The sequence below is a fragment of the Alligator sinensis genome, unplaced genomic scaffold (assembly GCF_000455745.1).
Source record: "Alligator sinensis unplaced genomic scaffold, ASM45574v1 scaffold1298_1, whole genome shotgun sequence".
Classification (NCBI taxonomy): Eukaryota; Metazoa; Chordata; order Crocodylia; family Alligatoridae; genus Alligator; species Alligator sinensis.
In genome coordinates, this window is record NW_005842192.1 from 501,281 (window position 1) to 525,479 (window position 24,199).

Genomic DNA, 24,199 nt, shown 5'->3' on the forward strand with positions numbered 1-24,199 from the left:
AAACGGTTGTTTTTATGTCCTCTATTTGTCTCTCGATGCAAAGGGGTTTCGTATCAACTGAGGACGAAGAAGCAGAAAACCGGAGCGTCCTCCATGATGGCCGCCCTGCCCGAAGTCGGAGGCCGGCCTCCTCCCCCGCCTTCACTACGGACCTGCTTGTCCTCTAACTCTGTGTCTTGACTAGCTTTTCCGGCCATGAATTAAAGCGGAGGGAAGCGGCCCCCTCGAGCTGGCTGCGGGGCCGTGAGGGGAGCCATGCGGCCTGGTGGGCATGGCTTCCTGAGGGGACGTGCCCGCCTCACCATTACGCTTCAAAGGGATGCTTAACGGCAGGTTTAAATCAGGGTTTAAAGCCTGGCGCCTGGAAAGCCGGGCATTTCCCCTCACAGATCTGTCATGGCCGAGGGAGGAAAGCCACCGACGCGATGAAGGGTCATTAAGCCCACGTGAGACAATTAAAAGGCATCCGAGGTTGTTAGCAACGGCACGTTGAGGCGGAAGGCACCCGAGAGACTGACTTTAAAAAGAGGCAGCTCTGTACGGGACAGGACTGCTTGCCACTTGCGCTCGGCCTCAGTTTTCCGCTCTGTGCAATGGGAAGAATATCCCCCGTCTTCCCCCAATGCCTCTTCTATCAACCCCGTGAGCTTCTGGGGGCAGTCAGGGGCTTTTACGAGATGCGACGGCCAGACCGAACGCGACGGTTTTGACAACAGCTGCAATGATAATACGGTACGAGAGCGGGGCAGCGGCCCAGGTGGGAGCGAACGGATGGCGGAGCAGCACGGCGCTAAAATGGGGACCGTTTCCAGAATTGCATTCATCCCCAGCTGTATTCACCCCGTCTGCAACAAGATCAGTGCTGTTTCGGGAGCACCGGGACGTGCCCAGGGCAGGGGCAGGGTCCCACGACGGTCGCTGGGGCTGCTGCTCTCAATATCCCCCCGTTGCTGGCATCAGGGGAGTGTGTAGAGACCCACGCTGCTATAGAAACCCTTGGCAAGAGTATCCCCGCTCCAAAGAGCGCACCATCTTAAAAAAAACCAAAGGCCTATTAGCCCTCTGTTGCAGATGGGAAGCTGAGAGGCTTGGTGGCTAAGTGACTTGGCCAAGGTGAGACGTCGAGGGGGGTCCGGCACTGCCTCGGGCTGCAGTGACGCTATCTGACCTGGCTGCGGTTTGCTGCAGATGGCCTCGCCCCGGGAGCTCTTGCAGAGCAGCCATGCGGTCCGGGGACAAGTGTTCGACTGGCTGGTCCTCACCCTTCCCTTTCCACTTCCCCTTTTGAAGACAAGCAGACAGAAAGCCCTCGGGGAGACCTGCCTCGCAGCTCAGCTAGCGGGGTGGGGGGGAGGATCAGCCTTCCTCACACCGCAGGGGAGAGGAGAAATGAAAATACCAACCGAGGGCTGAGGACAGCCTCCGAGCCAGAAGCGCAGGTCCTCGAAATACAGCATGATCTTGCAGCAGGGGCTGTGTCTACTACAGCTCTGCTCCGGGGAGGGAGCACGGGCTAAGCCAGCGATTCTCAGCTTCTTTAGACTCAAAGCCCCCCTTGGAAAATGCCAGCTCTGAGCTTTCACTTGCTTCTGGATGACAGAAAAAAAATAACAGAGCGATTCTTCTGGTGCCAAGAACTCAGAAAGATCGTGAAAGGCCAGGATGTTTTTCACGCTGAAATCGCTGGTGTTATCTTTCGAATCGTGCTTGCATGGTTAACAGTGCTGACGTTGCTTAAAGGATCTCAAGGCACCCCGAGGTGCTGTGGCAACACCCCTCCAGGTGCTGAGCTGTGAGTTCAGCTGCAGCCTCTGCCACAGACTCCCTGCATAGCCGCGGTCAAGTCTCTCCCTCTGGGCCCCAGCCATCCAGCTGTGAAACGGGGACAGTGGGGCTGCCTTGCCTTTGGTGCATCAAGCCCACTAATGGCTGCAAGGAGCTCTGATCCTACAGCAGTGCAGGGGCAGCGATGGGCTCAGCTGGGAACATGCAAGCATCTAGTGAGCACTGGGGATGTAAGTGGAAAGGCAAAAGGGGCAGACATCTGGCAGGCTACTAGACCGGAGCAGGCATTGCAGCAGCTTCTCCTGGACCAACCCAGGGCGTTAAATGTCACCTGCTTAGGACTGAAGCGGTCTCATGGCCAGGCCCCACTAGAGAGATGGGATACAGTCATCTTGCATCACATCGGTGTCAATCCAAAACAGCGTGGCCCAGTTTGGGCCTCACTGAACCCTCTCCCAGCCAAATCCCTGGGACAGACATGGCCCAGGACCCTGGACTGAAGCAGAAGCACTGGTCTCAGGGAGCACAGGAGTGTGTGGCACAAAGCACGGTGTGAGCTGTCCTACACATGTCAAAAACCCCACCAAGCCGAGGCTTGGGGAGGCTCAAGGTAAGGTGGGAGCTGAGTACGTCACGGCTGGCTGGGCAGCAGGAAAAGCACGGGCAATTTTTAGGCGAGCGAGCAAAAGGAGTGGATTTTGGCAAGGTCTCCATGTTCCTGCCTATTCCAGCAGGGTCCCAAGGATAGCAACGCATAAGGTTCGGCCCTGGGAGATTTTTGTATCCCAGGGAAGTGAAACAGGGAACTTGGAGTGCTGCAGGGCTGGCAGATAAACGCCTGGGGGTGCAGGCAGGGATCCAAATCTCCAGATGCATTCTCCTGCTGTCCGTCTAGCTTCTCTGTCCCGTGCCAACATCCCAGGTGCCCCCTCTCTGCCCTTCCAGCCGCTGGCCGCGATGACATGAGCAGTGATTGCACTATGGGAATTTCAAGCTACAAGCTCTGCCAGCTGAGCTCCCCGCTGCCTCATCGCTCCCTGCACTGAGAGACGGATGCTTTGTGAATGGCAATGAAAAACTCCCGCGCTGACACTTGTCTCAGATTCACTTCTTCCAGGGCAGCCCCCGGCACTCTTGCTACATAAACTGGTGCTTCCCCAGCCTCATACGGGTCAGATCGCCGCTTCCCCAAAACGCCCCCTCCAAAGGGCCAGGGTCACAGGGGAGGCTGTGCTACAGGCAGATAAGTTACAGGCGTCAAACATCTCGGTGGTGTCAAAGCCTGGATATTGTTGGAAAACCCAGTGCTCTCACCACAGAATTATAATGCATCAAAACCACCAGGTCCTGCCTGGAAATGCTAGAGGCAAGCACCACCAAACTGCAGGCATGGACTTGACTGGGGGTGGGAGTCGTCTGCATCTTCTTGCAGGTCAGTAGGACCCCGAAGTGCCCTCCCTGCCTTTGCCCCATCCCTGCGCCAAATACAGAAGTAGATGCCCAGGCTCCAGAACGAAGTGCTCTTTTTCACACCATCCCACAGCTGCGGCAGGAAGGCGAGGTCTCGCCTGCCTAAGTTATCTAATCTCCCACGGACAGGGTGCGTTGGAAATATTTCCAAGGGGGATTTCAGTGGGAGCTCTGGCTGGGGGCGGGGGGAAGCAGAGGGAAGTTTAAGGGACGATTACCAGCAAGGGGGCCCGGGAGCTAACTTACCCCAATCAGAGTTGTGAGCTGTGCTTAAAACCAACCCTCTGCTCCACACACTACATGCACGGAGACGGGCACACTCCTTGAGGAGACGGCTAATGCCAGACCCAAGGTTGGAGGTAGCCCAGATCAGCTGCCCTGAAGGTGGGCAGGGCAGGAGCAGCTAAAGAAAAGGGCAGTGGGTTTCTGAAGAGCTTAATGAGTGGACGGGTTGAAAGGGATATCAGATTAGTTTCCATGGAAAAAGCAACCAAATGTGCCAGCTGCTGGCTTAGATTTAGCCCCAGTTGGGGAAAGAGATGGGCCTCAGAGCATCACGGGGTCGGATCTCTGCCCTGGCTCCCTCCAGACTGTCAGGGGTGCAGACACAGCCAGATGCTGGGGTAGCATGGAAAGCAAGGAGCATGTGATATATTCACTCCCCAACCCATTCCCCGGGGGGTTTCCTCAGCTCCTCCCTTATGCCGGTACTCCACCATCTTTGCCCCTCTGATGCCAGCTGAAACCCCCAGCCCTTCATCTCCCCATCACAGCTCCCCCCACCATTCAACTCTACAATGACAGCATTTACCAGCTGCCCTTACTCATCAGGCACTACCCTGCTCCCTGCAAATCTGACTCCACACCAGGCCTCATGCTCCGCTCCCCATGCTGCATAGCTGGAGAGGACGGCACAACAGGGTGGAAGCCTTCACCAAGCCCTGGCATTGCTAGGGTCAGGAGGAGAGTAATGTATACCCCACGATGGTGGACAGCTGAGAAAGGAGGCTGGTGCTGGCAGCCAAGAGATCCGAGATCAACTCTGCCACTGACTCCACCTATCATCTGACTCCTGCTGCTTCGTATTCTGCAGAAAAGGGATAACAACCCACTATACGTGCATGCCTCCCAACTTATGAAGGACCCCAGGCTCGGTCCTGTACTCTGGCCTCTGAAGTGCTTGCAAACAAATACAGGTCCCCTGGTGACCTTCTGCTGGAAGGCAGCACGTTCAATTGATGCCCACGGAGGAACCTGGCCTACCTGCAGATGATGATAAAAAACTTGATGAGTAGGAGTGCTTGGCTGAGGCCTGCCTCAGCTGCCTCTTCGCAGGAGATCTGGGCCACACAATGCGTCAGCTGTTGGCTCAGCACGTGCAGGACGTCACGCGGGAGCAGTGGGATCTCGGAGACGGAGTCTTCTGGCCTGCGAGGCAAAACAGATGAGATGCTAAGACCTACCACCTCCTGCACCTATGTGGCAAAGGCACCCAGGAGCTCAGGGAGATGCGATGCTTTCACACTGCCCCTTCCTGCTACTTGACCATGAACCTTGCAATACTCGGCAAGACTAAGCCCCAGCTCCTGGAGTCCTGGGACTGCTTTTATAGGCTCAGGAACAGGAGGGATAGGAAAGTTGCTCCTCTGTGGGATAAATGCAAAGCCTGGGGAGAGAAACTAGGACAAACACTTCTGTCTCCAGGGCCCCTGGGGAAAAGGAAGCAGGTTGGGGAGCATTATAACATGGAGCCAGCCCGTCCTCTGGAGTTCTCACAGCCCAGACACAAGCCCAGCTTGGATGCAAGCCTGCGCTGAGCTACCAGTTGCAAAACGTGCACAAAGTAGGTCACTGCCCACCTGATGTTGGAGCGTATCAGGTACCAGGCAGCGGCTCAGAGCCTGCTACCTTTGTCTGGTTGCAGAGCAGAAAACAACAGAGCCCTATGAGACAGCAGCAGCATAAAAGTCCCACTGGCCATTCACTGATACTCTCTGCTAGTTGGTGCAGGCTGGGGGCCCTGCAGCCAAAAAAGCTTGCACTAGGTAAAACCTGTCACGGGGATTATGATCCCTGTACCCCACCCACCTCCCCATGGGGGAAGAGGACAGTTCAGCAAGACAGAAGGAAACTAGCATGCAATCTGGGGGAAATCCTGGCAGTAGGGGAAATACATACACCCAGGGGTCTTGCACTGGGATGGGGAGCAGGGAACTCTGCACCCACACAGCCAATGTGGCTGGCCTCCAGTGGGCAAAGGAGGAGTCTGGTTGGTGCCACGGGCCCTGGGTGCACTGGGGGGCAAGGACGCAGCCCAAGTGCTTCCCCCAGAGCAAGTGGACAGTGTCATCCTCACCAGTAACACAGGGTTCACCGGTTTGGTTTGCTCAGCCCAGCCCAGCCCAGCCCAGCCCAGCCCAGCCCCCCTGCAAGAAGCCTGCCCCTTGCTGGCTTCTGCCAAAGCCAGTGAAGCCAGTGTGAGCCTTTCCTTTCCATTCGGCCCTCGGTGTCTCCGGCATCCCTGCTGCAAGGGAGCAGCACACTCCCTGTCAGAGCCTGTCAGCAACACAGCGACATACAAGGTGCCCGTGGTCTTGTACTGGGTCTGCAGCCCAGAGATCCCATCTTCCATGTACTCCAGTAATAGAGCAACCACACACTACGTGCACAGGAGTGACCAGGAACTGAGTCCCAAACAGCCCAGCCAAGGCCTAAAAAACAGCCAGAGACTCAGCAGCACCCCCCAGGACCAGCATTCAGCCAGCATGGGCTTGGAGCTGGCTTGCACAACTGAGCTAGGGGTAGCCATGAGACCGGGTGCCCCCAGAGACTGGCTAGGGGAAGTAGCTGCCCAAGTATTCAGGGCAGCAGGGCTCTCACTCACCTGCCCTGCTCCCAGGCCTCACCTGACCCCTGTTCCTTGGCTCATCTCCTGGTGTCTGACTTTGAACTGGCCATCAGGTCATTCCAGGCCACAGCCCCTGCCCCGGTCCATTACAGGCTGTCCCTGCCTTTGGGTCCCCTGACTGGCAGGCTGGACCACTCACACCCCTATCTGTCACCTGGAGCTCCTTGTTTACCTGGCAAGGTTTGCAGGAGATGCAAGATCCCTCCGCAATGTGATCACAGGCATTTCCAGCCTGGAAACCACCAGCGGTGCAGGAACCATGCCAGCGATGTAACAGGTGGAGCCCATTGCAAGCTGGCCAGCCTGCTTCTTTGTGCTGCCACCTGCTCTCCTCCCTTGCTGCCACCCTAGCAAGCTGTTTGCACCTGTGAGCCCTTCAGGCAAAAGGAGAGTCATCCTTCAACCAGCAGCACCAGGCAGCCACAAAGAAGTGATCACAGCAAAGTTACAGGACTCTTGGCAGACTATCAGCTTAACCCCAGTAACAGCATCCATCTGAGAGGTGCAAATCCACTCTTGTAAGGCAGGTCCAGGTGTTTTTCTGGCTTAGGGAACATGTCCTGGAACCGTTCATCTCTTGGCTGGAAATTTTTGCTTTAGAATCTATTTACTCACTTTAAAAAACAAGCTTCTGGGCTTCAAGCCTACCAAATAACCTCAGAACATGAATGTTATGGGAAAAGATCTCATAGATTTCATAGACACCAGGGGTGGAAGGGACCTTGAAAGATCGAGTCCAGCCCCCTGCCCCAGGGGCAGGAAGTCAGCTGGGGTCATAGGATCCCAGCAAGATAGACATCCAAATTTCTCTTGAAGGTGTTCAATGTAGGTGCATGAACTGCCTCCAGCGGCAGTCTACTCCAAACCTTGGGGGCTCAGACAGTAAAGAAATTCTTCCTTATGTCCAGCCTGAATCAGTTGCAGTGGAGTCTGTGACCATTCGACCTTGTCATCCCTTGGGGTGCTCTGGTCAACAGACTTCCCCCAGATCCTGGTGAGCACCCCTGATAAACTTGTAGGTGGGCCATCAGATCACCCCTGAGCCTGCGCTTTTCCAGGCTGAAGAGTCCCATAGCTCTCAGCCTGTCGTCGTAAGGTCTGTTTTCCTGACTTCTGATCATGCGCGTGGGTCTTCTCTGCACTCTCTCAAGCTTTTCCATATCCTTTTTGAATTGTGGAGCCCAAAACTGGACGCAGTACTCCAGCTGCGGCCTCACCAAGGCCGAGTACAACGGGAGAATGACATCCTGGGATTTGCTTGAGAAGCATCTATGGATGCAAGCCAGCGTTTTGCTCGCTTTACTAGCTGCAGCATCGCATCAAAGGCTCATGTTCATCTTGTGGTCAATGATGACCCCCAAGTCCCTTTCATCTGTAGTGCTTGCCAGCGCAGCACTGCCGAACCTATAAGGCTGCTGCAGGTTTTTCCTCCCAAGGTGGAGAACCTTTGCATTTGGTGTTAAACACCATCAGATTCTCATCCGCCCATTTGCTGAGCCTGTCAAGGTCAGCCTGGATCGCCCTCCTGTCTTCAGGTGTGGACGCTTTACCCCAGAGTTTGGTGTTGTCGTCGAACTTGGCCAGTCTGCTTCTGACTCCAATGTCCACATCATTAATGAAGATGTTGAACAATACAGGTCCAAGGACAGAGCCTTGGGGGACCTCGCTGGTCACAGCGCACCATGACAATTGACTTCCATCAACCACCACCCTCTGGGTCCGACCACGGAGCCAATTCCACAGCCAGCAGATCGTAGTGAGGCTGAGGCTGCGGTTAGCCAGTTTTGCCAAAAGGTGATCATGGGATACCAGATCAAAGGCTTTTCTAAAGTCAAGATATACAACATCAATCTTTTCCTCCTTGTCCAGGTGATAGGTAACCTGGTCATAAAAGGAAATAAGATTGGTCAAGCAAGGTCTACCTGCAACAAACTCATGCTGGCTATCCCTCAGGATGTAGCCATCAGCCAGTCTGTTGAGAATGGCCTCTTTAATAATCTTTTCTACGATCTTCCCTGGGATAAAGGTCAGGCTGATGCGCCTATAGTTTGCCGGATCCACTTTCCTCCCTTTCTTGAAGATAGGCACCACATTGGCCTTCTTCCAGTCTTTGGGCACTTCACCAGAGCGCCAGGAGCTCTCGAAGATCTGTGCCAGGGGCTGGACTATGATGCTCGCCAGCTCCTTAAGTACCCTGGGCTGTAAACCCTTAGGGCCGGCTGACTTGAAGGTGTCCAGCCTCTCAAGGTGTTCTTTCACGAGGTCAGCATTGATGGGGGGGTAAGGGATCTCCCTCACCCGGACCTCCCTGTCCCATAATGGGGTGTCCCATGGGACTGGTGAAAGACGGATGCAAAGTACCCATTTAGCAAGTTGGCTTTTTCTTGGGCGTTGGTTGTCAGTGGCTCCATCTGGTTTAACAGGGGTCCAATGTTATCACTGCTTTTCCTCCGGCTCCCCACATATCTAAAAAAGGGACTTTTTATTGTCCTTGATACATGTAGCTAGCTGGAGTTCAGTTGCAGCCTTGGCTTTCCTGGTTCGCTCCCTGCAGGTCTGGACCAGTGCAGAGTATTCCTCTTTGGAGATGCATGTCATCCTGCATCCTTTGTAGGCCTTTCTTTCTAGACACAGGAGGTCCGCTAGTTCCCTGCAGAGCCAAGGGGGCTGCTGTGCCTGCCTGAATCTGCTAAGAGCCTGAACCAATAGGTTGGAGAGGCAGGAACCATCCCACTCCTCTTCATCAAGGCTCCCACAGACTCAAGCCTTTCATCTTTCCCAAAAGGCATCTGCCATACTGCTGCAGTCATGAGAATCAAGGTCTTCTGGTAGTCTTCCTGCCCTGCTGGGGTCTGTCTCCCCAAAACAAGAAGAGGCTGTGGGACTACCAGACAGATTCTCTGCCTTTGCCCCTGGGGACAAGCAGGGAGGTCAGTGTTATGGAGCTGAAGTCTAGGGGACGAAGGAAGGAACCGTTAATGCAGGCTGGGGAGCTGGGTTGCCCGCAGGAAAACAGAACAGGAACCAATGCCAAGCGCAGGCGGATGAGTCACAGCAGCCAGCTGCAAGCTCCCCTCGCTCTTCATATGTATGGCGGGGGGAAAGATGCATGAAGAGCGGGCTGCCCCTACTGTACTGCAAGCCCTGGGGAATGCATAAGGAGACTCATTCTCTGGCTGAAAGGACACGAGCCATTGCTCTGCGCAGCCCCGCCGTCTGCCGGGAGCAGTAGCCGGGGGTTATCAGGGGGACACTAAATAAGTCAGCGCTGAGGCAACATTCACAGCTTTGTATTGCAAAGCCTGGGGCCACAGCCTCCAGGGGAAAGGAGCAGACATGGTCCTCCAAGCCCCGGTCCAGGAGGGACATGTAGGGGAACGGGAACTGCCGGCTGGCTGGACGTTGTCCCGGGAAGTCTCAAAAGCCCCTCCTTGCTGGCTCTGTTGAAGGAGCATGCACACCACAGCGCTTTAAGGGCATAGCCACGATGGAGAGACCTGGGGAGTCTGCGAGTTTGGCCGGGTGAGCCTCGGTGGCAGCAGGTGACATTTTCACCCAGGAGTCTCCTCCGCCTGGGGTGGGAAGTGGCCTAGGATATGGATTGAAATGCAGCCGGCGCCTCCCCTTTCAGCACGACTTGCTCAAGTGGCTGCAGCCTGCGGTCATCATCACAGGCATGGTCGCAGGTCTGAGGGAGCTCCTCAGGGCACACAAAGCCTCCCACAGCTGAATGCACCGTCTCCCCTGCAATTTACAGACAGAAACTTAGAGCCGAGCTCATCTCCCCGTCCTCCCCCTGCCGTGTAAAGAAGTGGCCCGCATGTCTTGATGGAGAGTACTCTGCTGCTGTCACTTCCTCTGCGGTGCATGGGGACACACGAACACCCAGCGTGCCCTCCCATCCCCTTGCTCGCCCGCTCACTCGCAAGGGGGGCGGAGAGCAGGCAGGAAGCCACGCTGCAGGTGGGGAAGATGCGAGGACAGATTGTAACGTCTCCGCCAGGCGCTGCAATGTTCCCCCGGCGGTGTGGAAATCGCCGCTGCACCCATGCTAACCGCAGGCCCAGAGGAACAGAGAAACAGCGGTGGCATGACCCGAAACATTCGCCTACAAACAGAGGCTGGGAGATGTGGGATTCAGCCGCCCCCAGCAAAGGAAGAGTAAAGCTTGTGGGCAGAAATCTGCAGTTCACTCCAACTAGAATAAGAGTCAGTCGTGTCGATCAAGCCGCATGCTTCCAGGCATCAACTAACCACCTGCTGGGGTCAGGAAGGCCTCCCAACCAGCAGATAACATCCTTTTAACTGGCTGCGAGCTTCAACCCCAGTCAGCCTGTTGGCTTCCACAGCTGCAGCCGACCCTCCGGGACAGGCTCCCGATAGCAGGGAGGTCGCTTAAGACTCCCTAGGAAGCATCAAAGCAATGGACCGCTGCCCTCTTGAGGTCTTGCTGCCCCTGGCTGGAGACTGGAAAAAGACAAAGGAAGCATATCTTGCCCTGTTCCCTACTAACATGTCCAGTGACCTGGCTTCTGCTGGAAAGAAGCTCATTCCCATTTGCGGCCTGATGATCTGAGCCCCGGGCAAGGAACAAGAGCGTGAGACGACTCCTCTGACAGGACAACCCTACCTGGTCTGACCAGCGTCCGTAAAAGATGGATGAAGTTTGGGGCTATGTTACTGCCCAACAACTGGAAGGGGAAGCCTCCCTGCAGCCTACAGGAGGTTCTGTCCAGCAAGGGACCAAAAGCCTTTCCTGCTCTCAGCCATCATAGCCCTGCCACAGGAATGAGACACGCGCAGGAGAGTCAGGATTTGGTCTGCTGCTGTGGGAGATAAAACAACCACAGCTGAGTTAAGGCAGAGTGCCAAGGTGAGAACAGCCCAGAAAGAGCTGGTGGCACAGACACAGAGCTCAGAGGATGAACCACTCAGCCTCCTCCTCGGTGCAGACACGCAGGACGCAGCCCGCCCCGACGCTGACTGTCCTCGCACTCCACGGCTCTAGCGCAATAGGATTGCAGGTTTCAGAGAAACTTGTGCAATATTGCATAATGCATGTAAGAGCCGGCGAGCCTCTCCAGCAGCTTCTAGGGTAACCTGCAGCAGGGCACAGTGGCACTGAACACCACTGGGCCAGCGAGGGGGCTTGCTAAATCCAGTCCAGCTCTGAGCCATCCAGACTGGGCTCTGCTGTGCCAGCATGAAGCTCCCTGGCTGCCACTTCTGACTCAGTCATACCTGAATGAACATGAGCAGAGACTGAGAGGGGGGAGCCCAACACTGGAAGGGCAGGTGGGAGCATGGGGCATTGATGGAGGAGGGTGTCCAGGGCAGGATTGTTTGAAGGGGGTTGCAGATCTGGAACGAGGTGAGATGGCAGAGCTAAGGGAAAGGCAGGTCAGGAGTGAGGTGCATTGGGCAGCGGAGGTTAGAAGCAGGGGGAAGAGAAGCTTTGATAGCAAGCAGCTGCCTGCTTCACATCTACCACCCTCTCCCTAGCCCTACCGTGGAAAGAGCCAGCCACTGAGCTTATGTCCACTCCAAGAGGAGTGGACCAACAAGGCCCTCATGCTGCAATGGCTTCCTGGCCAGCTGCCCTCAGCCTGCCTATCTCCTGGCACAGATGTGGCTCGGTCATGGTCTGCTGGCCCTGGAGAAGCCCTCTCCTCCAGGGATCTGAATCACAAGAGTTAGGGAAGGCTCCTCCCGGCAGGGATGGATGGAAGAAAACCAGTGCAAGCTGCCAACCTGCCTCCACGGGTGCAGACCTCCAAATTGCTCCATAGCCAAGAGCTTCCCAAAACCTTCATGGTGGAACTGTTAAGGGAGAACATCCATTCCCAGGAGTCTGGTACAGAGACAGGGAAGGAGCACTGGGGTAACTGAGCTAGTTAACCCCCTCTCGCCCGCAAAGGACAGGCCAATAATCAAGGCCCTATTTGTTATTAGATCAATTACTCTAGTTCCCCATGGGGCACAAAGCTCCCCCCTCATAAGCAATACACGTACACAATGGTCACACACACGCACACAAAATCACGAACCCCCCAAAACCATGATGCTAGGCAGGAGTGACAAGCAACACCCCTACCTCCTCATCCCATTCAAACAGACCACAGGACATGCGACCGGCTCCTGGGACCATTAACCAGGAAGCCAGCCAGGCACTGCCCAGAGGCTGAGTCTGACCTAGTCCCAGGAAGCCAATGCTGATGTCCTCACCACTACTGTTCAGGGACCCTTGGAAAAGGAGCATGGTGGAGACTCATTTTACATCCTCGAAGGAAAGGTGCCACATGACAGACACAAAACACAAGTGGCACTAATGGACCTCACAGAATCATAGAAAATGAGGGTTGGAAGGGACTTCAGGAGAGGTCATCTAGTCCAACCCCCTGTTCAAAGCAGGACCAACCATATGTTACCCCAGCCCACTTATATCATCCTATCCTTCCCCTAACGACTGGCCAGGCCACAGAGGCTGGACTCTGCTCAGCAAGGCAGCGGTCACTCCAGAACAAAGGTGAAACGCACTGGAGAGGACACCATGGAGGAGTTTTGTACCACCCAGCCCTGCCGCTCCTGTTCACGGGTTATTTGCTCAGATCAGAAGGGAAGATTGCAATAACCTAGTTTGCTACTGAAACAACACAAGCCAGGGAAGCTAATCTCACCCAGTTGGGCCTGCATTGAACCTGTATCTTCTGGGTGAGCCCCCAGGTATTTATAGACTTGGCTTGGTGAGCTGCTCCAGTGGTCAAATACGCTCGCTGGGAAAACGGCACGACTTATTTCTAGTCTGGGCGTATTCGGCTCCACTTGAGAGCCCCTGGAGCTCGTTAGCGGTGATGCACAGAAGGCATCAATCTCCAGGGAGGTTTGTTATTCTGGCATTTCCACCCAAGCATCGTTTCGCATTGTTTTAAAGAAAAATATTAGATAGCAATCTGCAAAGCTTTCAGGGAGAGAAGTGAAATTCTGGCGGTTCAAACTCACTCACCACAGAGACCATCTGACCTCCAGCTGTAGACAGGGAAACCATGGGGCATCCCCCTTCTCCCTGCCCCACAATGCCTATGTGTGTGGGTGGGGAGTGGATGCACTCACCTTCTTGGCTCCAGAGATTGCACAGTGATGATCTTCTCAAAGTTCATGACAAATGCCTCCAGCCACTGCTGCAGGTAGGTCAAGTCTTTCTGAAAGACAAAGCAAGGGCAGTGTGAGCAGTCAGGAGAGAAACAGAACCAAACACACGTGCCCAGGCTGGGCCGCTGCCCAACCAGAGTCTCACACCTGCACACCCTCAGACACGGTGGTGGGGGGAGCAGAAGCAGGTTTGCAGATACAAGCTTTGCAATCTTGGCTGAGACACACCAGGCTCTAGACAGTCCTGCTCCTTGAAATCTAGGCTCAAGCTTTGTCCATTTGGATGTGATCACACTTGTGTACGAGAGAGAGAGAAAGAAATGAATGAGCAAGCCCCACTGCGCTACCTGGGAAATTATAAGCCAGCTACACAGGTGCAGGTCGAATTCAAGAGAGCAGTAAGTAGCTTGCCCCCTGGCTGAGAAGCTCTTCCAAGAGTCCAGCAGTGTGACCTGAAGGGGGGATGACTTGGTCAGCCTCACCCCACGGAGAGCCCTGCAGGAGCCCAGCGAGGGGCATCCTGCGGCCGTGTTCCCCTGTGACCTGCCCACACCGAACGTGCTGGGATGCTCGACGGGATGAATAGGGGCACTGGAAATTGTCGCACCTTTGAGTCTGGCACTACTGCAGAGATGGGCTCGGGCATTTCAGACCAGAGCACCCCTCCCGTGCCCCATCCTGAAATCCTGATGTTCCTCCTCCGCCGTCCCCAGAGCCTCACCTGAGCAGCGTCACTACTCCTTCAGCTCCTCCTGGAGCATCTCAGCTGCAGAGCAGCCAGCATTTCCAGCTTCCCATCTTAGCTGTGTAGCCAACAGCAAGGTGCCCCCACAACAACTCCTCCTAAACCTCCCTGGGCCCCTGAAAACCCAAAGCCAAGAAGAAGAGGGACATGTCAGGGGGCTTGCAATTGAGACCTCCCTACCTTGCAGAGAAAAGTGAACAAAGGATTTGCCCCCATAACCCTGACACAAGTTTCCCGTTCCCTCAGCTCAGTTGCTCACTAATGGGTGACCCAACCCCAAAGCAGAGGCCTCCTAGGCCTGGCCTGCAGTTAAGGCAGAGATGTGCAACCTGGGCAGTTGTGCTATTAAGACCTTGCTGCCCGTGCACTTGCTGAAAGGGCCTTTATCCTCAGCATCCAAGATGCAGCATGATGCTCTCTGTAATCCTTCCCAGTCTAGCAGCACAGACATCTCAGGCATGATGCAGGCCCAGATCCATGCTCTCTTTCTGCGTGTTGGGCTTACCGTTCATCGCGAGCCCTTTGGGGCACTTGGCGCACCTTACCTATGCTCTGCTCAGCATTGTGTAATGGGCCGAAATGGCAGCAAGGGGAATTTGGGTTGGACGCTAGGATGGACGTTCTCACTCTGAGGCTGGTTAAACCCTAGAGAGCCCGTAGCATCTCCATCAGCGGAAATGCTTAAGCACAAGTCAAACAAACCTGTTTGGTTTGGATGGGGTGATCCTTCCATGTGCTGGGGGCTGGATGAAAAGACCCCCTCAAGGCCCTGCCAGCATGACTCTTCTATGCTTTCCATATAGATACACACTGCTGTATAGTAGGAATGCCTAAAGTTGCTCAGACGAAGAGCGGCAAACTAAGGAGGCCATACACTTATCTAAGAGCGTCAAACTAAGGAGGACATACACTTATGAACCCCGAAGAGACCAGCTGACCACACGAAAGACAAGAGCTGTGGTCGCAAACCGATAAAACCAACACCGGCTGCAAGAGGCAAGGAGAGCCTCGTGCTTTCATCTTGGTGACCTTCTCCCAGCAGATGCCAGGGAGCCGATGCAGCCAGCAGTGTTTGTGGGTAAACACGGGGAGATGGGGCCATAACACGCTTGTCTCGTTCATCGCAAGATATTATATTGAAAGCATAAGAAAAATAAACCGCCCCTAGCTGGAACCATGAAACGCCTGCCCCAACCACCCAAGTGCTGTCAGGAGAGAAAGGGCACAGGTTTTTTGTGGAGACCCTCATGCCTAGGGCAGATCATCTGTTGCACCCCGCCACCTTCCTCCTTAGCTGCAGTCCAGCACAAACCAGTCAATTCAACACAGGAATTGCTGGGTGAGTTTCTCTGGCCTGCCAGGCCGGTCACGATGACTCCTGGATTGCAGGGACCAAGCAGCGCATCTTCTAAGAAGGTGCTTGTATGAAGATCGTGAAGCTTTTCAAACACCCGAGTCATTAGCTGGGAATGGAGACACTAAACCGAAGAGCCAGGGAGGCTGAAGAGAGGTGGTTGAGAGACAAGAAAGGGGACGACAGCAGAGAGAAAAGCTTGATGGGCCTCGACTGCTATTAACGATTGTCTTCGTCTTGCATCTGCCCAGCAGCCCAGTCTGTTGTGCCAAAATAGGAGCTTGTAACTGCAGATCTGTACTGCAGACTTTCGAGTTAGCCCCTGCTCAAGGCAGGATCATCCCTACGTGAAACCAGCCCAGACGCGTGACTGTCAAATCTATTCTTGCAAATTCAAGAACAAGCCTCCCAAACATCAAAAGCACCCTTCCACTTGCCACCAGTAAAGCCCGTCACCGCAAGAGCAGGAAGTACTTTGTTACACGCGCTCAAGGGATCCAAGGAAAAAGGACCAAGCCCCTGCTAGAGAGGCAGACAAAACCCTGCACGGCCCATCCCAATCCGACCATGGAGTAAATTCCTTTCTGGTGCCAAATGCAGTGTCAGCCTGACCCTGAAGGTCCCACGGCCCTTCTCTCCCAGAGGCCCCGTGGCAATCCCACCCCCAGTGGCTTCCCCAGCTGGAATCGGGGCTCACGGAAACGAAAAGCACAAACTTCTGCTAAGTTAGACCAGCTTTCATCGGCACAGGGGCAGGAGCAGATTCAACCTGAGCCTGGGCCAAGCACTTCCTCTGTGACCCCTGCCTGTTAACTTACTGGGGGGCTATGTGGGGGACGCATCCATGACGGGACAGCATCTAGGAGCAGGTCAAGCAAGAGTGATGGGCTGAGCTTGTGGCATCACTGCTGCTGTCCCGCTTTGCAGGGTTCTCAGAGCTGCTGGCCAGTGGCCGTATTGCAGGAAACTGGATGCAGCCACTTCCTCCAAACCCATCTGTTTGCACCGGGCCACGGGCACAACCCACAGGTGCCTCCATCCCGTGCTGAAGCCGAGGTTTTCGGGGCACTGCATGTCTCAGGATGGAGAGCTGCACACTCTCCTGGGCAGCTCATCACAGCTCCACTGCGGAGACGGACAGATAAGGCTCAGACGGACGGAAGAAGGTGGAGCTCGCAGGAGGCAGGTCTGCTCCAGGCAGCCTGGGCTGCGACAGGGGCGAATGCAAGGAAATAAACCCATGCAGTCCATGCAAGCTAGGAAGCAGGTCCTTCCTATTCGCTTCCCTCTTTCTCCTGCCCACCTGGTAGATGGAGAGCGGCACAACACGCTCCAAGGCCTTGACCCATCCAGCTTGGGTAGGTGTGACAGGGGGCCTTCTCGGGGCTGATTTCCGCAGCCCGCCCACCTGTTTCTGGGCACCCGCCCGCCTTGTCTCGCCTGCCACGTCTTGATCTTAATTAATTAATTAATTAGCAGGAGGCTGCCCTTATCCTGCCCCCACCTCCCCCCCCAGGGGGCGCTGTCTGCAGCTCCTTTCCTCCCCAATACCGCAGTCCAAACCTCGCCGATGTAATCACTGTTGTCCCAACACTATTTGGCCCCTTACTGTTCTCCCCGGGCCTTCCTTCCTTTGCTGGCCCCTCCTGGGGCTCACCGTGCCCAACTTGGGCTCCCTCAGACCCCTATCAGGGGCTCTCTGTGCCCAACCTGGGCTTCTACTGCCCCCTCTCTGGGGCTTGCTGTGCCCACGCTGGGCTTCCTAATAATACTGCCCCCCTTCTTGGGGCTCGCCGTGCCCGCACTGGGGCTTCTTCGTAGTGCTGCCCCCTTTCTGGGGCTGGGGTCTACGCACCCCATAAACTGCGCCCTTACTGGCGCCTACATCCCCACGCTACTGTGGGTCTCCTATGAGTATGCTGCGCCCACTCGGGCGCTGGGGTTCTCACACTCTTCATTGCGAGTCCCCAATGAGGCCTCCTCCAACCCCTCTAGCCTCACCCAAACCACCGGTTTAAACAAACAACAAAAACACAAGCCCCTGGGCTGTAACATAAATGGAAGCCGCCTGGCTACAACAACATGGCACAACTCCCGTCCAGCGGTACCTGCTGTTAGGCTTCTACCCACATCATTGCTCCCAGAGCTCCTGCCTCCCTGGCTGCTGGCAGTGAACTGCCTCAGGCCTCTGCTTCTGGGCTTTATAATGGCCAGGCCCTGCCCTCTCTGGTCAGCTGGCCTTCATTAGTTGCCCTGGCAACCCACAGCTGTGCTCCCTGATCACCACTAGGGCTCCTTCTCTAGCAGTGTTTCTTTCCTGAGGCACAGGGCACCCCAGTGCTCTGTGACAGTAGGGTTTGCCAAGGAAGTGGAACGAGAACCCAAACTCCAATTCCTCCTGGCTGTGGGATGGGTTTTGAGATGGAGATGGAGATAATGTCAAGTCACTTCTTCCCTCCCTTCTGGAAGGGCCCAGCAGAGATACTCCCAGCATCCTCTCTGGTCCAGCCTGAAGATGCCACAGAGTCTCATCCAGGAGGTCACGCTCCCTACAACACAGGCAGCTTTCCCTGTTCAAAGGTGCCACCTGTGTGAAGCTCTCCATGACAGGGAAGAAGGGGTTTCTACAGCCTTTGCTTGTCCCTTGGACCACTGGTGAAGTCTCCACCAGCTAGAAACCCTGCTCAAAGTGCCTCCCACCCCACTAGTGGGATCCAACATGCTTACCATGACACCCTGTCTACCCCAGCGGTGCCTCCTCCCTTACACATGCTGCTTGACCCAAGCAGAGACGCATCAGGATGAGAAAGCTCAAACGGGTCTCCTTGTCCACTTGTCCAGCCCAGCCCCAAGCACCATGCCTTCCCCTCCACTCTCCATGGGATGTGTGTGTTGCACAAGCCTGCTAAAACGCAGTCAAGAAGGCGCTATATGAATCAGCCCCCTGCAGCAAGGTCCCAGTCTCCACGGCACCCAATCTGGCTGGGGGCAGGGCACCCCTGCATGCTCGCCGCAGCAGGGGAAGTGCCCAGCACCTGTCTGGCTTGGATCCAAAGGGAGTAAAAACAGGGAAGGGGCTTCCAGCAGCTCTCCTGATGCATGCAACCACCTTCCCGCTGTTGCAGAGAGGAGCAGGGCTCCATTTCCTCACCAGCTTGTCGTCACAACATGCAAAGAAAGCAGGTCTCGCTTCCTACAGCATTGGCTCCCCCCCCCACCGCCAAGCCTACCTGCGGTGACAGCCCCCATCGAGTGCTCCCACTGCCCGTGGGCTCTTTGCCATCGTTACCTGCTTGCAGGGAATGGCGGGCAACGGTGTCCCAGCCTCTGGCAGCTCCATCACCGGTGCAGTCCGAAGCCAGCTGCCCGCCACGGGAGCCCATGCAGGTGGCGCTTGGGGCCGCGGCGATGGTCACAGCCCACTCCGGGAAGGGGTGGGGGGGCAGGGGGAGTTACCGTGAGCGCTGAGAGCAGCCAAACAAGAGCGCGACTTTAAAAGTGAGCGAGAAAGTTGTGCAAAGAGCATCAGGAAATGCCAAGTCATTATAAGCATCAACGACATTTCCTCCTGCGGGGCCACAGCGATCATGGGGGGGAGGGCACAGGCTGCGTGCCCTGCAGGACAGCTCCCTTCTGAACGCAGCCCAGCACCGGGGCCACCTGCCCAGCCCGCGGGGCCCGTCCCAGAGGCGAAGCTAAGCAGGTCACAGCTTGCGGCTCCCCCCTCTTCAGCTGCGAGTCCCCAAGGGCCAGGTCACCTGCCTAGGGCTGTTCCAGGGAAGAGCGAGACCCCATCGGAGATGAGACGCAAGGTCCCCCGACACGTCCCAGCAACCCCCTGGCCCGTGGCTTGCAGCCTCCCCAGCCACGGCACCGGGCTCCTGACCTGCAGTGCCCCCTGCTGCTCCAGCGCTGAACCCCGGGCCAGCTGGGGAACCTCCCGCCGGAGCTGCAACCCACGCTGCCACGGGAAAGCTCTCGCCGCAAGCTCCCCCTGCCAAACGCTGCGTCAATGCACCTGCTGCCACCTCTGCTGCATTTTCCATGCTGGAGACTCCCCCAGCCCTGCCGGGGTTCTTCTCTCCTCTGCCCTCAACAACCCACCTGCCAGCCACGGAAAGACGCTTTGGACAAACCTGTATAGGCTTAAGCTTAAGCCACCCTGCAGGCAGCAAGACAAAAACAGGCGCCAAAACCTACTGAGGACGAGCCAGAGCCAGTCTGCAGCTGGCATCAAGCATTCAGCCTGGTGTTTAAGACCCAGCTAGCCTCCGCTGGGATGATGTAGCTGGGGCTGGTCCTGCTTGGAGCAGGGGGTTGGACTGGATGTGACCTCCTGAGGTCCCTTCAACCCTCATTTTCTAATGCACCTGTTCTCAACCTTTAGCGTTTTACATCCCACCAAATCCTAGGCCCCACCATGATAGAAACAAAACCCCATTTTTTCCAAGAAGTGAGTTTTTACGTTTTTGTGCATTTTAGTATTATATTAATCATTAATGGACGTTTTTAAGGACATCTAAAGTCCTACCTACATGACCTTTGCATCCCACTGCTTGAGAAACACTGTCTAATGCACGTGGACCACGCTGCACCAGAAATTCAGGAGGAAGAACATGGGGTGGGAAAGCTTGCAGCCTCCCAAGACAGTAGGTAGGGACAGGGGTGAAACCCGTAGACCAAAATCAGAGTGTGGGACTGTGGACTTGCACGAGTTGCATTAACCACTTGGCTGGGTTGAAGGCAAGAGGGAGCTGCAGAATTTATTCTCAAACCCGACAAAAGGATGGATCAGGCTCGTCCTCCTGGAGTTGGCAGCGGGGGGACAATTCCCTACTCCGTTCTATAATACGAGGCTTAGGAGAGGACAAATCTGTCCAGGTTCCCTTTTTCTGTAAGGGCCATTTACCGTCCACTTGCCTGAGGGCTCGGACACGTTTAGCGATCCAGAACTCATGCACCAGGGCCTTGCATCCACGCGTGGCCCGCTGGGCATAGAGGAGCATAGAGGAATCCAGGATGGTGCAAGCTCACACACCAGAGAGGCAGGAAAAGGAAGGAAGCAGCAGCATGGGAACGCAGATTGTGCCTTCCTGGAGATACCAAACCCATAGGCAATTCATATCTGCATTAGATACGGGCCCAACCCCTTTGGCCAACTGCTCCCTGAACTCATCTCTTCAACGCTTCTTCAGTCGTGACGTTCTAAGGGAAGACTGTCCATGTGCAGCCCCTCTGGAAAGCAGGCTATGTTGCTTTCCTGGTAGCACTGTGTTAACGGCAGAGATGATGCCATCTCCGAGCACAAGGCCCACAAACTCAGAGCCAGCTGGGAGAAAAGAGAGAAACGACTGCTTACGCCCTCAGCATCACCCCAAATGCCAAAGCTGTGGTCAGGAAGGAATTCCCCCTGTCCCAGACTGGCCAGGACCTCTGTGGTTTTCACCTTTGCTTACAGCATGGAGCATGGCCTGCTTCCTAGGTCGAAGATGCTCAACGATCCTAGCACAGCTCTTAGCACTGTGGTGGCCTAGTCGCTGGCGATGCCCTCGTCTCTCCTCCTCAGGCACATTGCAGCTTTGATCTATGCAGTGCTTTGTGGCTACGCTGTGTGGGGGTGTTTTGGGGGACCCTCCTGGATGACGGGGTGCCTGCAAATTCAGAGGTCAACTCCATGACCCAAAAGGGTCTTTCCAGTCCTTTGTCTTGACAGCCACAGTCCAGCAAAGGGACAGAAGGAAACTCGCAGAGGCCCCTGGCTGCTTTTGCCCTCTGCAGCAAGGGTTTTGCAATGTCTCTCTCCCCAGGAAGTTAGGCAAACGCGGTTAAACCCATCCCCGGCTTGGCCAGGTCACAGCTCGCAAGAGGCTGCTTGCACCTTGCAGCGGGCAGTTTCTTCTCAAGCCACCTGCTTCCTGCGCTAGGGACAATTGCATAGTCAGAGACGCAGGAGAGCACAGAATTGGTACAAAAGGGGAGCAGGCTTCTCAGTCTGGATCGAGACTCATTGAGAAGCTGTCTCACAGGACTGAGTCTAAGTACAGGACCAGAGGGCCGCACTAATGTGGTGCTACCAGGCATTACGATACTGCCACGCCAGCTGTGAGCCACTCTGACACCTGTAGTGACCCGTCTCCAGTGGGAATAATCCCATAAGGTGCCTGGCTATCCATGCAATGCTGACCCAAAGCCCGCTTGATCTCTGCAGCAACTGATGCATGCCCCACAGCATGAGATGTGGCTATAAATGCTAAAAAATAAAACAGAAAAAATAGAAGAAGAGAGAGAGAGAGAGAGAGAGAGAGAGAGAGACAGATAGAGGGAGAGACTTAGCCACTACCAAGACTTTGTCTGGAACGATGCTCACTTGAGGGCAGAAGAGCGACCAAAGACAAACAGCACCTTCCAGCTCTGCTATCATAGTTTCATAGTTTCAGGGTCGGAAGGGACCTAATAGATCTTCTAGTCCGACCCCCCGCCAGGGCGGGAGAACAACCCAAAAAACACAAACAAAACCACTCACCCTAAAAACAAAAACGGGACTCAAATGAGTCCAGCCAGGTAAGTATCCAGCCTCTTCTTAAAGATCCCCAGGGTAGGGGCCAGCACCACCTCCCTTGGAAGTTGGTTCCAGCTCCTAGCCGCCCTGACTGTGAAGTAGTTTTTTCGGATGTCCAATCTGTACCTCCTCTCCATCAACTTGTGCCCATTACTCCTTGTTATGCCAGCGGGGGCTAGGGGAAACAGCGTCTCCCCCAAACCCTTCTGGTTCCCCCTAGTGAGTTTATAGACGGTCACCAGGTCCCCCCTCAGCCTTCTCTTGTGGAGGCTGAATAGGTTCAAGTCCCGCAGTCTCTCACTGTAGGGTCTGCCCTGTTGTCCCCGGATCATGCGGGTGGCCCTCCTCTGGACCCTCTCCATGTTGTCCACATCCCTCCTGAAATGGGGCGCACAGAACTGGACACAATACTCCAGCTGCGGCCTGACCAGCGTCGCATAGAGGGGGAGGATCACCTCCCTGGCTCTACTCGAGATGCACCTCCTGTACGCGAGGACTGGGCAGCCTTGGTGGAGTGGCTATGTGACGTGGGCCAGAACAGGAGCAAGAGGGTCGGACGCCCCAGCCCAGGGGGACACGGTGCCGACTCCCTCCCCATCACCCCTTCATCTCCAAACTGACCTAGTGCCCCTCACCGTCCCCGCCGGGATCCGTTCTTCAATTCCTTCCTACGAATTCAACTCCTGCCGCACGTCAGACGGTTTGGAGAGCTACCGCTCTACTTCAGATCCCACTTCTTCCATCCAAAGCAAAACCCAGGCCTGTCTCTGACATCCCCTCGTGCACATCCAGCCACCACCTCGAGTTTAAACGCATCGCAACACAGAGCTCCTGATCTCCCCTGCATTTCCCCCAATCCTTTCTCCATCTCGTGGGATAACACTGTGACAAGGCTCATCCTACCTCCTTTCCTTGCATTCCTTTCAGTCTGTCTTTGCCTGTTGTCCTTTATTTTGTGCTTGGGGCAGGCACTTTTTGTTCTGTGTTTGTACAGTGCCTAACACTACGGGGAGCCAACCTGTGATAAAGGCTCTTAGACCCTACGATAATACAAACAGCAGTCAGTGAAATATCAATCAAGCTCTTCCAATTTCTGGAGCAGTCTTCTAGGCCCGCGGATGGCAGAATGGCAAGATTGGGCGTAACTGAGCCAAATACAGCAGACAACATAACCTCCCTACTCCATATTCCCATTAATACATCCAAGGGCTGTATCTTTGCGTCATGGGGGAGCAAACGCTACGGACTCCACTCTTTGCTTCCAAGGGTAGAGTCCCCCACCACATAAGCCAATACCCTTCCCCCCCGATGGAAAGTTTCACCCCTAAATAGAAACATGTCGGCTTTGCAGACTGCCCCTCGGCAGTGACCCATCTTTTTCATTTTGGCCATTTACCCAATCTTCACGTTTTAACCATTTAAATTTTGCTTTCATCCAAGTCACTGATTTAGAAACACGCCCAATGTCTGAGGGTTAGGAATGGTACCCCATTAGCCAATGCACCCGCTTCACCCCTCTGCCCCCTTTACCATTACGTTGTCCCCCATCAGCCTGGTTTTAATCTATTTAACGAATGCCATGTGGTGCGCGATGAATGGATGTAAGCCCCTGCCCGAATGACTGCACCCTTGCCTGAGCTGCACTGCTCAGGGATATTGCTGGGATTTCGAGGGGCCCTGCGGTGCCGTGTGCCACAGTGAGCAGAGCGGCTCTGTGATGGTCTCCCAGTGAAATGCAGAACATATCTTTCTTCTTGGACATGTTGGAGGGAGTTGTAGGAAGACCCCAGCAGGAGAACACATGAATCATTTATTTTCTAGCCTGAATTGACAAAATCTAGGCTCTCGCTAGCATCCTATCCAGGCTGAGGAGCCTGGGCCGAAAGCCCCAAATTCAGGTGAGAGGACGGCGTGTTGAGGCCGACACTCGGTTAATGGACAGAGCTAACTCCCCAGCAAATGTACACCCCCAGCGCAGGGCTGGGAGTCTGGGAATGCAGGAGGCAGCTACTCAAGACCTGAGCCTGTCAGATACCACCACAAGGACCGAACCGCTGCAGCCAATGCTTCCCACATCAAGCACCCCAGGATTACCATTACTGTTGAGAGCCTCCGCTTTTACAGGTGCAGCAATTAGTGTGCATGCTTTCTGGAAGCGGGGTGGGGAGCGCGGAGACACCTGTATTCAAATGCAATCAGGGAGACAAGCCAGGCGGAGAACGGCTGACT

General features: G+C 55.2%; 1 protein-coding gene across 9 annotated transcripts in view; it reads right to left on the bottom strand.

The window, feature by feature from the left end:
- Nucleotides 1-24,199, bottom strand: part of NBEAL2 (neurobeachin like 2) — a 132,976-nt gene that overhangs the window by 75,145 nt on the left and 33,632 nt on the right. For 6 of the 9 annotated variants that reach the window (XM_025207344.1, XM_025207345.1, XM_025207348.1 and 3 more), the window contains exons 2-3: nucleotides 13,274-13,362; nucleotides 4,519-4,683 (exon numbers count right to left, since the gene is read on the bottom strand). In XM_025207344.1, coding sequence (XP_025063129.1) covers nucleotides 4,519-4,683; nucleotides 13,274-13,362 — 254 coding nt within the window. Of the gene's footprint in view, nucleotides 1-4,518; nucleotides 4,684-13,273; nucleotides 13,363-13,459; nucleotides 13,546-18,700; nucleotides 19,867-24,199 lie in introns of those variants that run through there. The other 3 variants (XM_025207349.1, XM_025207351.1, XM_025207352.1) reach the window with 3 other exon arrangements.